This window comes from Gavialis gangeticus, unplaced genomic scaffold (assembly GCF_001723915.1).
Source record: "Gavialis gangeticus isolate Ggan-Ray unplaced genomic scaffold, GavGan_comp1, whole genome shotgun sequence".
In the NCBI taxonomy this organism is placed as follows: domain Eukaryota; kingdom Metazoa; phylum Chordata; order Crocodylia; family Gavialidae; genus Gavialis; species Gavialis gangeticus.
The window spans coordinates 11324614-11337520 of record NW_017729001.1 but is presented as its reverse complement, the minus strand read 5'-3'; the positions used below and the strand labels follow the sequence as shown (position 1 = coordinate 11337520).

General features: G+C 43.8%; 3 protein-coding genes across 3 annotated transcripts in view; 2 read left to right on the top strand and 1 right to left on the bottom strand.

The window, feature by feature from the left end:
- SRSF9 (serine and arginine rich splicing factor 9) overlaps positions 1–5366 on the top strand; it is a 5973-nt gene extending 607 nt beyond the window's left edge. The window contains exons 2-4 of the mRNA XM_019506799.1: positions 1740–1909; positions 3524–3696; positions 4856–5366. Of these exons, the coding sequence (XP_019362344.1) occupies positions 1740–1909; positions 3524–3696; positions 4856–4999 (487 nt within the window). The 3' untranslated portion in view covers positions 5000–5366. The remainder of the gene's footprint in view (positions 1–1739; positions 1910–3523; positions 3697–4855) is intronic.
- Positions 5367–6559: 1193 nt separating this feature from the next.
- Positions 6560–10109, bottom strand: GATC (glutamyl-tRNA amidotransferase subunit C). Its single transcript, XM_019506800.1, has 5 exons — positions 9987–10109; positions 9238–9288; positions 8837–9003; positions 7906–8009; positions 6560–7500 (listed from the first exon to the last, which is right to left on the bottom strand). Exons 1-5 carry the CDS (start codon positions 10074–10076, stop codon positions 7442–7444), a joined length of 471 nt encoding a protein of 156 aa, XP_019362345.1. The 5' UTR covers positions 10077–10109; the 3' UTR covers positions 6560–7441.
- Positions 10110–10133: 24 nt separating this feature from the next.
- On the top strand, positions 10134–12382 carry TRIAP1 (TP53 regulated inhibitor of apoptosis 1). The gene is made up of 2 exons (XM_019506803.1): positions 10134–10328; positions 11833–12382. Exons 1-2 carry the CDS (start codon positions 10182–10184, stop codon positions 11914–11916), a joined length of 231 nt encoding a protein of 76 aa, XP_019362348.1. The 5' UTR covers positions 10134–10181; the 3' UTR covers positions 11917–12382.
- The last annotated feature ends 525 nt before the right edge of the window (positions 12383–12907 follow it).

Genomic DNA, 12907 nt, shown 5'->3' with positions numbered 1-12907 from the left:
CTCCAGCCCCGGCGCGGAGCCGGGCTCCTGTCACAGGCCCCGCTGAGGCCGCTCGGACTCCCTGGGAAGCAGCAGGGGGAGGGACCCTGCCCGGGACTGGCAGCCGGGGCAGGTGCGGGGCGCCTTGCCCGGCCCGCGCACTTCCCGGCGCTTTCCCGTGCCCTGTTCAAAGCTTGCCTCGCCGTCCCAGCCGAGGAGGTTTCAACACGGCTGTGGAAACGCAACGGTTTCCTCGCCACTGGAGCCATGCACCTGCACCCCCCTTCCCCTTGCCGGCCTGTGGCTGTTTCCCATGCTGGTGCACACATGATGTGCCCACACCAGCCCCCTCATTCCCTGATGGCGGGTGTCGGACATACACGGACAGTGAACAACCAGTGGCTGCATTCAGGACTTTTGAAATCGGGATTTTTAGACATTTAATTAATATGGCAGTTCTCCCCGCTAAATTAAGAGCTGCTGCATTTTTATCTTAGAGACCTTCACAGATCTCTGATCACCAGTGACAAGGGAAGTGATATACTTTTGTCAGCTATAGCAATGCTTTTCATAGAAAACATAACATTTTAGTAAGGAAGAGCCAAATGTTTCTTTAGCTTTTTCATGTGACTCGCCATCTGTGGTGAGAGAGAATGTCAAGCCAGTACTGCATGGCCAGCCCTGCACAGGCCACTGGGGACTTGGCCACAGCATGGGATCTACTGTTTTAAAGCAAGCCCATGCAATCAAGGACTAAATTTATTTTAACCAAGCTATTGGCTTGATGTGTTATTTTTAATATCTGTTGGTTGACCCAACAAATCCCCAGTTTCTCTTGTTGTTTAAATTTTGAAAAAACACTATTTTTCATTCATTGTAACTGTTAAATGAGAGAAGTCACACATTGGGGAGGGTAGCTGCAAGGGTTCTCAGAAAGCATCATCCCTTTCTGGCCTATGGTCATCTTGTGTTTTATGCAAGTGTTTTGTAGTTAATTTTAGAAGGGGTTTGCATACTCAAGAGCCTTTGCCTGTGGATTTGAAGGGCCTACATTTTGAAAAAAATTGTGTTTGAATGAATGCTTTCTACTATGGTGGCATATAGATTTGCTGTAAATTTTAAAGCTTAAATTGGAGTTCATGTCCTTTTGGATAGGTCAGCCCTGGCTTGCTGAAATGGAAAATAGTTTTGAGAATAGGCTTTGATGCAACATCAGAACTCTGACTGAAAACAGTACCTCCCAGGGTAATTTTGAAAGCTAGAACAGACTGACACAATTGTTAGTAAGTGGGATATTAGTGGAGGAAACATGTGTCCTCTCTCTACTAGCAGGTCCGAGACAGGTTAGGAAAAAAACTTTGTTCCAGATTGACCAGAGTTCAACTAAAAGCTACTTTTTGGGAGAGTGAAAATGGTTTTTGTGGAGCAACAGAAACATTTTCTGCTGTATGGGACAGGTTCACCCCACTGAGGAACACGACACAATGTAACGTGTAACTTTCCCGTGTGGTCTTTTGCTTGTGAACCCAGGTTTGAAATATGTGATGCACAGCAGCCTGAAAGTATTTGCAAAAAAGCTCACTGTTCTTAGTCAGAACCCTTGAGCCAAACCATTGGTGGCTGAGGAATCTGGTACAAATACAATCCAAAATCTAAAGTTGTCTTTCAGTTATTTCCAAACACACCTCATAACCTGCTGGGATATAAGGAATCGTCATAGACTGACCATTACTAACAGTTGATTCATTTGTTCTTTGCAGAGATGCAGAAGATGCAGTTTATGGGAGAAATGGGTATGATTATGGAGAGTGCCGATTGCGTGTTGAGTTCCCTAGATCATACAGAGGACGGGGTGGAGATTTTGGTGGAGGACCCCGGGGGCGGAATGGCCCTCCATCACGACGTTCTGAATTTCGAGTTCTTGTTTCAGGTAAGTTGTATTCCATACTTGAAAATATTTTGCTTTGTATCCCTGTCCTGGGGAGAAGGAAGTTCTCATATTGCTCTGCTGATTATAAGTTTTTCTTATAACATGAACGTCTTCCTATAAAGGAGTGTCCCACTGCTGTAGAGGACAGAAAATCCTGTCTGGTTTGATTCATGAAACAGTCATATCTCTTGGAGCTCATATTAAGTGAATGGTGAGCAGAAATGTCTTCACAGATCCAGATGTGACCTCAGGCTTGGATTCTGAAGAGAGCCAGCATCTTGTGAGTGGGCAGGTAGGCGAAGGGAGGGAGAAGAACTTGGGCACCATTTTTCTATGAAGAAAAAGTTCCACCTAGCTTCGAAACAGTTTCCAACAAATCCCATCATTAAACAAAAAGGATTTGTTGGAGCAAATGATGCTCAGATAGGATCTGACATTTTGTTTGTTTAAAAAAAATATTTATTAAACTGATCTACGTCTCAGCAGCTCCACACAATCTACTCATTATTGGAGAGAATGACTCTAAGGGACCTAGGATGAGAGCCCTCCTCAATCAACAACCAGTGGGATCTATTTTAAACAACTTGGAAAGGCCATCCAGGTAGTGAGTTGTCATAGGACATATGGGTGGAGAGGGCTTTTTGCAGGAGAGACAAGAAAGGTCTGCAGTGCAGATCAAAAATGCAAAGTGAAATTCAGCACTTACTGAATTTTTAAAAGGAATCAGTCCCTTAATTAAAAAAACAAACAAACAAGCCCTCCCACTGCCAGAGCTTATACCTATGCATCATGTTAAAATATAAGTTGCTAAATTCTCATTTCTCTGCTTGCCCCTGTAACTTTCTAGCTATAAAAATTCCCTGTGTGGAATCTACTCCAATAAAATACCTTTGGCACCCTAGAAGGATTGGTACCCTAGTCATTGAAACAGAAAGTACACCTCCTCCTCTTCAGGAGTGAGGGTAGAGGAGAATAACTGTAACTATGACCATTATGGAAATCTTCTGTGCTAAAAGGCACTATAAAGCATTCATTAAAAATACCAGGCCCCTTAGCACGCTGGATTTTCCAGTGCATTTTTGGGAAAACTTGTCCTTCATCTTCACATGGGAAACCTGCTGCTGGTTACAAGCTTAGCTCCAGAAAGTTTTACTCATGACTGGAGAATGAGCTTCTGGAATCTCAGGATGAAAATTAATTTCTGATATGAAGGGGACTGGCCTGTCTTGGATGGGAAATGGAGGCTGAGTAACTCTTTTAAAAAGTAATAATCTACTTTTGAACAGAATCTTCATTTCAAATGTACTGGGTTGAGGGGTAGATTTAAGTTATTTTGCGGCAGCAAAAAGAACGGATACTTCTGAACTTTCAGCACTTTGAATTCCAGAGAGACTGATCATCAGTTTGGAGGACTCAGCTACTTGTTTTCTGGAATGGAACTTAGCTTTCTTGGATTCCTGTGTTCTCGTTGCAGTGTTCAACGTCAGGAAGAGTGAGAAAGCATACAGAAGTGATCGAGCCCTTGGCATGGCAGGGTCAACATACCTGGCTCAACCAGAGTAGATGGCTTTTTAGTTTACATGGTCTGTTATGTTTTGTGTTCTCCATGCTCAGGGCTTCCTCCATCAGGCAGTTGGCAGGACCTGAAGGATCATATGCGTGAAGCTGGTGATGTTTGTTATGCAGATGTACAGAAAGATGGAATGGGTATAGTTGAATTTCTCCGTAAGGAAGATATGGAGTACGCACTGCGTAAACTGGATGACACCAAATTCCGATCTCATGAGGTGGGTTCGTGCCTTCAGGGGAAGAGCATGTGTGTATGCAGTCATGGAGAAGCATACATTTCTTTCCGTGCCATGCTGCTCTCAAGAGACGTAACAGCAGAACCTTGGAGCTGGTGATTAATTGTAACACACTTCAATAATTTTGAGAGGTTTAGCATTTGTGAAACATACCTCACAGTGGCTCAGTATATTATGCTCTGACAGCACACGGAGGAAATCTAATTTTGGATATTTTTAAATACATAACCGGAAGGACAAGGCACACATGAGCCTGTTTGTGAAAAACATGAGTTGTTCTGTTTGGTACATCCTTTGTGTGGAAACAAAGGGTTTGGACTGCTTGCTGCCAGCTTGCTTTTGTGTACTTCTGAAGGGCTTAGTAGCTCAAAGCCTTCTTTCAAGTAAGTGAGCTCAGCTCACCACTCGCAGCTGGAGCAAACTTCCTCATTCTCCCAAAGGATGAGCTGGTAAGCATCTGTACAGGTTGCTATAGCCGTCTTTTTTCCTCCCCAGGATGGAGCATCATTTTGTGGGAATCTCTGTAAGGTTCTGATGTCTAAACTAGTAAGTCACAGCTGTCTGGTTCTTAAAGCTGTGCTACTTCACTGTATCCACCTTTTCCAGTGGCTAAGTTGTTCTGCTGCAACCATCTCTGGCAGTTGAAGGTTGAGTATTTGCTGTGGAGATTCCCCTACTGGTACATGACTGTTACCAGAGCTTGGCCTCTCCATACTGTGCTACAGGATCATATTGGCTTGTATAGCTACTATCCTCCAGCATTTAAGGATGGAGTTTGCCCATTCCTTCACCTTCAGTCAGACCAGCTTCCAACAGCCTCTTCCATTTGATTGAACTAGGAGGAACTTGTTCAGGGTTTCCTGTTCCAGCTGTTGAGTCTCTGCCCTTTAGAGATGAGGATGATAGCTAACAAGATACTCCTTGCTAGTACATGTGCAATATTTTATAAAGTATGCTTTTCTCCATAAGCATCAAGTATCAGAGCAGTTTTTCCTGAGCGGCAGTAGTTGAACTTAGTAGTATCTTTGGTTATTTATGTATTGGTTCTAGGCTCCATTTGGTGTTGTTCATGCTAGTGAAGAACTATTAATTGGGATGCAGAATTAAAAAAATTGGGTTTTCTTTTTTGTTTAAATTTCAGGGTGAAACTTCCTATATCAGAGTCTGTCCTGAAAGAATTTCCAGCTATGGCTACTCACGGTCCCGTTCTGGGTCAAGGGGTCGTGATTCTCCATACCAAAGCAGGGGATCACCACGGTACTCCTCCCCCTTCAGGCCATACTGATTGCATCCAACAACAGGGACTTCTTAAAATGTGAACTGAGCTGCTTTCTGCTCGGAATTTACATTCCAAAACTGATGGATAGTTTTTCGTAGGAACTCGTTTTTTTTATTCAATAAAAATCTTTTTTTTATGATTTACAGTTCTTACTAGGGCAATGTTGGCAACACTTTGAAAAGTTGCAGTTCATTTTGGTGTGTTGTTTGAAAACATGTTAAGGGTTTATTTTTTTCCCTCCTAGCTGAGGAAAAGTAAACTCAAAAATTTGTGCAGTTATCTCCTGGCCTGCAGGATGGTGCTAAACAGTAATGGAGTGACTGTACAGCTCAGCCTGTTGTGTAGAAATATATTTAAATGTTTTAGTAACTCACCAGTGGTGGTTGTCTTTTATGTGAGGATTGTATTAAAAAGAGGTGGGAGTAGATGCAAGCAATTCTCTGTCCCATGCCCACTGGTTGCCCATCTGCTTAAGAAGGGAGAACAGTTTTCAGTAGCAAAATTGTGCAGTCTAGGGTAGCAGAGGGAAAAACAGTGCCTGAAGACATTTTATTTACAGAGAAACTAATCCTATTTCAAAAGAGGGAAAGCTTACTGCATTAAGAAAAAAAGAAGATAGCAATTAGAATGCTGCTAAGTAGCTTGTTGGTTGCAGGTTTCCTTGGTTGGTTGGTTGGTTTGGGGTTGTTTTTTTGGCGGTGTGGGGAGGGGGGTTTTGTTGTTGTTTTTTTTAAAACACATAAACCAAGCATTCTCTATGCTTGTAATAGTCTAGTTTGGTTTACAAATAACTCAACTACAGTACAGAAAAAGCTACCGGCTTCACGGTTTCAGATAAATGGTAGAACAAAGAATTGTGTCTAACTGTCACACTACTCAGTGCAGGGCTACAACTACTGCTTTCCTTGCATCTCAGAGCAATTTATAAACAAGACAGCATCGTCACTTCCAAGATGGAGAAAGTGATTTGCCCTAGTTGCTGAGGACATAACACTGGTCAGGTTCCAGTCCAGTTTCTCCTAGGCACATTGCTGAGAATGGCAAAGGCATCTGTTAGCTTTCTGCTAATGGCATCTACTTGCACCTTTTAAGCTTGCTGAACTGTTTCAATTCCTAAGATGTGTTCTGACATCACAAAGGCTATTGTGCGTGTCTAAGCGTAGCACATTTATTTAAGGCAGGCTCTGTCGCACTAAGAAGTTTCAGCAGGACAAATAAATGCACTGCTTATAGCACCTTTCATTCCCCTAATAAGTGATTTTACCATTGAAAACAAACTACTAGCACTACTACAACTACATTTGCTTGGAACAAAGTTCTCTACTGTTTTATTATACACCAGGCCATCACAGTGTTATAATCAGGTTCTTGCTGATTTAAAAAAAAACAAACCCAATTTTCAGGTTAAAAAAGTAACCCAAAATCCACATTTTTCTGTGATCAAAATGAAACACCAGTAATACATGGATATGTATGTAGTGGTGTTTCATTTTGATCACAGAAAAATGTGGATTTTGGGTTCCTTTTTTAACCTGAAAATTGGGTTGTTTTGTGTGTTTGTTTTTTAATCGGAGAAAACCAGGATCCCTGGTTATGATGATCAGAAAGCAGCCAGAACTTCAGTTTAATCAATGTATACGGATGGTCAAATGGCCTCTCACAATAAGTGCTTTCCACTGACCTTTCTGGGCAGGGCATTCAACTTTACATTAAAAAAATCACTTGTATGTATAAACAAACTCTGTACACCTTACCTAAATGTAGGAATTTGGCATATTAGCACAGCATTCCACAAGGCTATACTTGGAAAGCAATATATATACAAATGTAAGACTAGTCAGAGCTGAGAGAGATGGAGGCATGTGGTAAAAACAACATTTTCTCAAAGTGCTTTTTTAATCTAGCAGAAGTTCCCTCAGCAGTACCTGTTCTACTGTACTGAACTTCGAGGGTTTCTTTTCCTGATTCGACCTCTTATATCTAAGCCAGGAAGTGAAAAATAGTTTAAGTGAATTAAGTTCTAACAAAACTGCAGTATCTAATTTCTTCTCCAGCCCCTCTCATAACTTGATAGAAAAGTTGGATTGTCCTAGTTTCCCTTGTCATCAAGGCTGTGATACACAGATGTATCTAGAGTACTGAACTTGTTTGACGCTCTCCAGGTTGACACTTCAGCCCTACCAAATGCAGACTAAGCAAACGATATTGAGGCCATATTTCTATTTTGAAAGTGGCTAACACCTTCCACCTTCATGTATATTTTAAAATAATCCAAACAAATCCTTTGATAGAAATAAAATATTGTAAAGAGGAGGAGCAGAAAGAATCAGTACTCGTGTGTGAGTGTTGTTCTTGGGATAATGTAACATCAGTTGTAGCTACATAAGATTAATTGTCCCCAACAGCATACTGCTGAAAGAACCAGTGTGGCATTCTGGCCCAAGCTTTTCAGTTGGAGTCCTGCAGGAAGCTCTCATGCTCTTCTAACTTTGGTAGAGGGATGTTACCTAACAGGAAACAGATAATGAGAGTATGAGACAGCCTGCTAGTTTCCTGAATGATATTGCTGCAACTCACATGCTTGTCCTTGTGGCTTAAACACTTACCAGTGACTAGGTTTTCCCCTGCAAAAAAGCTGCACTTGAGTTTACAGAAAGCTGCTTTTTGTAAAGAGTCTGCATAAGCAACATTAGGTGTAACTATAAAGCCATAACTTCTGCAGTGCTACTAAGTAATAATGAGCTAGGGTCCCATCCCTCTATCTTAACAAGCGACTGTGGTTATCACCCTAGTTCAGTACATGCTTACCACCATTTAGTATACACAGAAGCGAATTAATTGACAGGTTAATACTTCTTAAAACCAGGGCAGGTATCAAGTCCCATTTAGCATCATCTGTAACAGAACTCTACCTGGTGGAGATTCAAAATATTCTTCTGCTGTCCGGCTGGCATTTTGTAGCAGCTCCTTGGTGCAGTTGCCTTCTGTGATGTTATCTTCTCTGAGATACAGACACCTGGGGAGCACAGGAAACTTAATGTTCTTTTTCCAAATGACCTACTTTGCCAACTATGCTTTGGAGAGTCTGATACAGGATGCAAAGTCATGCTCTAGAAGCAGAAGGAAGTGCCTTAAAAACTTGTCATACTAAAATATGCTAGTTGCATCTTGAATTTAGGTCTTGCTCAGAGACCCCTGGCAGCTGGGTAACTCATTTCTGTCAGTTCCATGGTTCAGGTCAAGCTTTACATTTGACCAGGCACATGTGTTGTTGCCACTTACTGAGCTTTCCTGAAATGAGCAATACCATGTCATGAGTTCTCTGAAGAAACAAATACAGCAGTTGGCCTAGTGCTTAAGATTATCAGCCCTACTCTGTATAGAGCTGAGTGAAACAAATTTCTCATATAAGCATGCAGAAAAGCTGGTTTCTTGATGAACTGAAGCTGCTAAAGAAACTAATACAAAGAAGGCATTGTGTTTATAAACTGTCCCTGAAGCTGTTCAGTGTGCAAAACACCAGGTGCAAGAACATTCTGGAGTGATTTACAATGATTTTGCATTTGTAATACAGGATATTTTCTAACATGAATGGTCTACATAAGAACATTAAGAAATTTGTGTACAGCTTTGTAGTGTTTATATTCCAAGTTTAGGGACACTGTGGACACTCCTCTACCCCTCTCAAAAGAAAAAAAACACCTGACCTAGAATAAAGGATTTTGTGGAGGACCAGCCAACTGCATAGTTGGCATGATTAGTGGAAAAAAATTATCAAACTTTACTGCAGCTTTTCTTTGGAAAACTAGTAGTTAAAGCAGGTCACTAACCATAAGTTTTTACCTGTCCTCAAGTACTGAATCCATTGGCTCTATCCCTTCTGTGTTGACCTCATGAAGTTGATCAGCAAATTGAATTGCTTTCTCCAGCCGCTCTACACCCTCCCAATTGCGAAAATCAACTAGTGCCAGTCGTTCCAGATGATCAAGCAACTCCACAGTTACTTTTTTCTTTGAGAAAGGTGGGGGGGAAAAAGAAGTCACATATTTAGGTCCTGGAAGAAGACTACCATATGGGGATGAGTTAGGATAGGCAGAATAAACATAAAGCTAGATAAAACTATCCTGAGTCTTCACCAGAGGATATTAGGAATTCCTCTATTATTCGGTCTCAGATTTGCAGTGATCATTTAGCAGAAGCAGACTGGCCTGGACTAAATGTACATATGTTGATGTTGATTATACCTGAGGAAGCGGTTTCTGTTCCTCCAGTTGCCATTCTGGATTCTGATCAATCTAAAGTGGAAGAGATGGGCCATGATAAATATAAGGCACGGTAGGTGAAAACAGACTAACCAAATAGATAGCATATATGTGCGCACACACACTTGTTAGTCTACACTGCCTGCCAGCACAGGTGCCAGAGTGCAGCAAACAAAAGCATTTTGCTTGGCACACGTGCCTTAGGGTGGATGGCAGGGAAGGGACCAGGGCTATACTGCCTTGCGGACCCTGCTATCTGCCCCGGCATGCCAGTATCTGTCAGGTCAAGGTTATGGGTGTTTGGGGCACTCTGCCCAAAAACGTTACCAAGCCCTGATCTACAAGGTGCAAATCACTGCTGCCTCCTGCCTGATAGCTCTACACTGCTTGGAGGCCCCGGGAAGGACAAGTCTCTGTCCGCTGGGGATTTTTACAGTATGTTTAACTGACTCCACATTGAGGGGGAAATTCCCGAGAGGAGGCAGAAGGCACCGAATCGGACCAAGAAACGGAGCAAAGAGACCGGGTCCCCCTCCAGCCTTCTCGCTCTCGCACCCGGACCCGGGATGCTCGGTGCAACTGGAGCCCGAGAAAACAACAGGCCCGGGCCCAGCCCCTGCCCTCAGCGGTGCCGGGCTCTCGCTTCCAAGGAGGCGCCCCCCAGGCGGAGCCTCCCGCCCCCAGCCCATGGGGCGCGACAGCGCGTGACCGGCCCCAGCGCTGGCAGCCACCTGCCGACCACCGGCCGTCCCCCGCGCTAGGCGGCTCCTGCCCCAGGACCAGGCGGCGCAAAGGCAGCGGCCGTTTCGCAGCGCCCACATCCCGGCCCGACGGAGGAGCCGCGCGGCGGAAATGCGCGATCCAACTGCGCCGGGCGGGAAATACGTCACGGCGAGACCCGCCCCTCGGGCGGTGGCAGTTCCGCCATGAACAGCGTGGGCGAGGCCTGCACAGAGCTGAAGCGCGAGTACGACCAGTGCTTCAACCGCTGGTTCGCTGAGAAGTTCCTCAAGGGCGAGAGCGCGGGGGACCCCTGCGTGCAGCTCTTCAAGCGCTACCAGCTCTGCGTGCAGGTGGGCGCCGCGCCCGCGTGAGGGACCCGCCTCCTGGTCTTCCCCTGTAGGGAAGCTCCGGCCCGTCGTGCCGCGTGAGGCCGGGGCAGAGGAAGGGGCTGCGAGCCGGGGAGATGCTAAACCCCCTTAGCCTGCACCCGCTGCTGCTCCTGCTCTCGGCGTCCTGGTGGGGAAACGCACCCCGGGGCCCGGGCGCCGCCGGGAGAAGAAATGCCGTGCGACAGCTGTCGGGACGTTCGTTGACACCGTGGTGACGTCTGCGGTGGCAGCACAGGCTCCTCTTCCCTCTTCTTTTCTCAAATGTTTCCTCTTCAAACACATCCCTTGCGTCTATTTCTCACCTGGCTTTACAAACTCTCAAGTGTTTTATTTCCTTGAGCTGGAACATGGGATGAGGAGCTGCCCAGCATGGCACAGACGTCAGTGGGATGCTCTTATTTGCAACGCTACCTCACTGAGAAGCTACGATGACCTGTAGGGCTGTATTATATAATGCCCATAGTGAGCTGATTTGGATCGCTAGAACTATCCAGAGTCATATAAGCTTTTTAACAGGCTAAAACTTCACAAAGGAGCAGCCTTTCCAGGCCAATCTAAAGAAGCATTACCACCTCTTCTTACAGAAACTACTCAATATACATGAGGTTACATTTGCTCATTTTGCAGTATGAGCTCATCAGCAGGATCCACACCCTGCAAGGGGCCAAACACCTGAGCCATCATTCCTTAATGATTTCCAGTGCAGGTAGAAGGGGTTGACTGCACAGTTCAGCCCAAACTGAACTTCCCTGAGATGTTCTGCATCCTGGGAATTGAAGTCTAATAATTAGATATTTTCTGGGGTCTCCTTTGTTCAGAACTAGAATGAAGTCTGTCTGTTCTAGATGGTAGGTCTCCCATCTGTGTTTCAAATCAACAAATGGAATTGATGGTACCTCAGCCTGTTCACTGAGAATCTTTTGAGTGTCCCTTTGGGGATTTTTAGCCATTTAATTTTACAAAACTTACCGTTTCCACTCATGCCTTCTTTACTGTTTCCTTATATTTCATTATTCATAACGTGCATTCTCCTTTCCCTTTTGGTTAAGAACCACTTCATTAATTTCTTTCCTTCAGCGAAGGAGTTCTATTCCTCCCATGGTGCTGTAAATCTAAAATCTAGTCCTCCACAAATCCTTCATCCTCTTCTGTTTTTGTTTTTTCTGCTTCCAGCACTGTGGCTTCTTCAGAGAGTCCCTCAGTTTGCTTTCCTTCCCTTACCAAGTAGAATTTGTCCTGTTACTGAGGGGGGGTGTTGGGAGGGAGTGTGCATGTGAGATGAGTGAGGGTCTAGGCTGCAGTTCAGTACTGATTTAGCAGGAGCTCTCTCAGTTTCTGTGGTCCATCTTGGATGAAAGCCTTAATACCAATTTGAGCTAGAGCAGAGTAGTCTTAAATCACATCAGGCACCAAGAAAGTCTTCACAGCAAAAGATGTATAAAATATTTGCTTTTTTTTCTCCTAGAAAGCTATTAAGGAGAAGGACATCCCCATTGAAGGGCTGGAATTCATGGGCCCCAGCAAAGGAAAAGCTGAAGACTCCTCATGACTTCAGTTGGACCGCACAGAACCATTAGCTTGATCTTTTGGCTCAAAAAAAATCATCTTACAAAAGACTAGAGGACAGCTGATGGGAAGGTGGCTTTAAATCGGCTGCTGCTTCTGTCTGTTTTTTTTAAAAAGCAAGGAGTCGTCTGTGCAATTTTTTTATGCTGAGCTGTGGGGCAATTACTGTTTCATTTGTAATGAGCATTGGTGGTGGTTTGCATTCTGCAATGTGAAAAACCTTTCATTTAACTTCCTAAACAAATGTACTTTGAACTGAGGAATGCTTGTTAGGATTGGTTTCTATTTCTTATTTATATATTAGATGATTTTGAATGTTAAGATGAACGTGAAAAGGTGCATGCTGCCAAATTTTAGTGGGCTACTTCTTGGTTGATCCTGGTTTTACTAAATATTATGGGCTACAGCCTTGCCTCATCCATTGAATTATAGCAGTGTTTTAAATGCTACCACCATTGGGTCTGCAGTGTTTGGACATATGTAATGAAGAATGTAGCCTTGTCTGGTCAAGTTATACTTAACTAAAGGATGCAGGAGTGTAGTTAAACCTGCCTTTGGCCTTCAAGAAAGGCGGAAGGCAGCCTGCCACAGGGGAGAAACACCAACTTCAGGAGTTATGCTTAGTACACTTAAAGCACTGATAATATGTTACCACTGTCTACTAGCAAGCGACTCCAGCTTCAAGAGTAAAGTTGCAGTGCATGCTTGGTCAGTATCCTTTACACCTTTCCCTGCTATACCATAAAAATGCCAGACTGGCCCTAGTTACTAGATTTGGCTTTAGGCAGACTTTGAATTGGATAAGGGCATCTGTATTGCTTTTCTCTCAGTAGAGACTTGTTGCTACTTTGGAGCCAGAATAAAAATCTGAAGGAAGAAGAAGAAAAAGCACATCAAGATAGGACTACCGAAGGCATGTCCAGCACCCAAATGTAGTTGTTTAGTCTTTTTCTTTTTTTTTTTTTTTTTTTTTT

Excerpts from the sequence above, each read along its gene's own strand:
- TRIAP1 (XM_019506803.1), top strand. The coding sequence starts at position 10,182 with ATGAACAGCGTGGGCGAGGCCTGCACAGAGCTGAAGCGCGAGTACGAC. Across the intron at positions 10,329-11,832 it reads GCTACCAGCTCTGCGTGCAG|AAAGCTATTAAGGAGAAGGA; the intron begins GTGGGCGCCGCG and ends TTTTTCTCCTAG.
- GATC (XM_019506800.1), bottom strand. The coding sequence starts at position 10,076 with ATGTGGGCGCTGCGAAACGGCCGCTGCCTTTGCGCCGCCTGGTCCTGG. Across the intron at positions 9,004-9,237 it reads AACAGAAACCGCTTCCTCAG|AAAAAAGTAACTGTGGAGTT; the intron begins GTATAATCAACA and ends CCTTTCTCAAAG. Across the intron at positions 7,501-7,905 it reads ATATTTTGAATCTCCACCAG|GTAACATCCCTCTACCAAAG; the intron begins GTAGAGTTCTGT and ends GTTTCCTGTTAG.